The 1,687-nt window shown below is 68.8% G+C and overlaps 1 protein-coding gene across 4 annotated transcripts in view; it reads right to left on the bottom strand.

Moving 5' to 3' along the window:
* LOC103731281 (serine/threonine-protein kinase WNK2-like) overlaps window positions 1–1,479 on the bottom strand; it is an 18,011-nt gene extending 16,532 nt beyond the window's left edge. For all 4 annotated transcript variants that reach the window (XM_008829639.2, XM_017797286.1, XM_029561871.1 and 1 more), the window contains exon 1: window positions 516–1,479. In XM_008829639.2, coding sequence (XP_008827861.1) covers window positions 516–1,076 — 561 coding nt within the window. In that variant the 5' untranslated portion in view covers window positions 1,077–1,479. The remainder of the gene's footprint in view (window positions 1–515) is intronic.
* Window positions 1,480–1,687: the final 208 nt, after the last annotated feature.

The raw sequence follows: 1,687 nt of genomic DNA, 5'->3' as shown, positions 1-1,687 counted from the left end.
CCAGGAGGTGGCTGACTTCCCGCCTTGGCCTAAGGGCCCACCAAGCACCAGCCTTAAGTCAGAGGACGCCTCTGCAGGTTTCTGCAACTATCACACCAACCAACCCCTTGCAGGACACAGGAAAAGGTCAGTTGGGAGCTTCCAAGCCACCTAGAAGGGCCTAAACACAGGCGTCTCTCACTGCCTCCAGGCTCTTCTGAGTCAGTAAAGAGGGTTCTGAGGCCCTCCAAGGAGCAAGGGACGACAGAGCCTCCACTGTCCGCGCTCCCAAACCTCGGCTCCCGTGAGGACACTCAGGCACCGCATACACCCGGCCTTGACTCCTCCACCTGCCCACGGGCTCAGAAACGACCACAGCTGGCTGTCCATACACAGAACATGCGTCCTGTCGGACACACAGTGGATGACATACACCTGTCACCACCATTCCAGAGCTGCCTAAAGCCCTGCGCAGGAGCAAGGACGCACCAGAGGACGCCTTCCCTGCCGGCCCACCCACGGGCAGCAGCCCTTACCTGCAGTTCGCAGCAGGCCACCTCCACCCAGGTCTCCGTGTCCAGCCCTTTGCAGACAGTTCCGAAGGAGTCCGGGCCCAGCTCCATGTCGAACTTGAGGAAGCGGCCGTCCAAGGAGGTGGCCACAGCCTTAAGGTCGTCCTCTTCGTCGTCCTCCTTCTCGGGCTCATCCTCGCGTGCGCGCCCGGGCTCTGGCTTCGCCTCAGGGGCTCCAGCATCCTCCTGGGTCGCGGCCGCCGCCGGGGTCGGCGCGGCTGCGGCTGCGGTGGCAGAGGCGGTGGCGAGACCCGGGGGCTCCGGACCAGGGTCCCAGGGGGCACTGGGGACACCGAGAGCCGATGCAGGCCCGGCGCGGCTGGGCGGCGGGTCTAGCAGAGCAGAAGTACACGACGCTGCAGGAGCAGCCGGGGCTGTGCGCTCTGCGTCTGGGCAGCTTCCAGACCGGGGCCGCACCTCTCCGTCAGATTCCATCAAGCTGCACCGCAGGAAGCGCTGGGGCCGCGGCTCCCGCATCGCCTCATCTGCTCCGGGGACGTCTCGGCGACCGCCGTCGCCTTCCATCTCTGCGCCAAGGACACACGGGCCCCGCTGCAGCTGTCCGGGTCGCGGGATGAGGCAGCGCCTTCCCTGGGTCCGCGCCCTTCCCAACGCCGGCAGCAGAGGTGGCCCGGCCCGAACGTCCCCGCGGGCTCCAGGGCGAGAGGTAGCGGACGCGACACGAAGGCGCGGACCGCAAGGGGACTCCCAGCCCGGGTCTGCGGACTGCACCCGCCTCGGGCTGTCCCGGGGACCTCAGGAGCGACGACCCGGTAGGTGTCCCTGAGCGCTACAGAAGGGCCCGGGAGCCCGGAGACAGGGGTCGAGGCCGGCCTGGGGACGGACCCTCCGGGCGGTACGGCAGGAGGCTGCCAAGGGGACAGGGAGGCTCCGCGGGGGGAGGCAACGGCCAGGCGCTGGCGGCACTAAAAGACCGACGCGGGTCTGGCCGCCGGAGGAGGGGGCTGCGGCAGCGCGGCGTGCGCACACAGGCGGCGGGCGGGCGGGAGGGCTCCGCACTCCCAGGGGAAGCGGAGACTTCAATGTCCGCACCGGGGATCCAGGCCACGGCCAGGGAGGGGATGGGGGACCGGAAAACGGGAGACCGGAAGGCGGGGAACCCGGCGATCGGTCAA

This window comes from Nannospalax galili, unplaced genomic scaffold (assembly GCF_000622305.1).
Source record: "Nannospalax galili isolate Female #2095 unplaced genomic scaffold, S.galili_v1.0 scaffold2594, whole genome shotgun sequence".
Taxonomy (NCBI): Eukaryota; Metazoa; Chordata; class Mammalia; order Rodentia; family Spalacidae; genus Nannospalax; species Nannospalax galili.
Note: the sequence above shows the minus strand (reverse complement) of the source record. Positions and strands in the feature narration are given on the sequence as shown.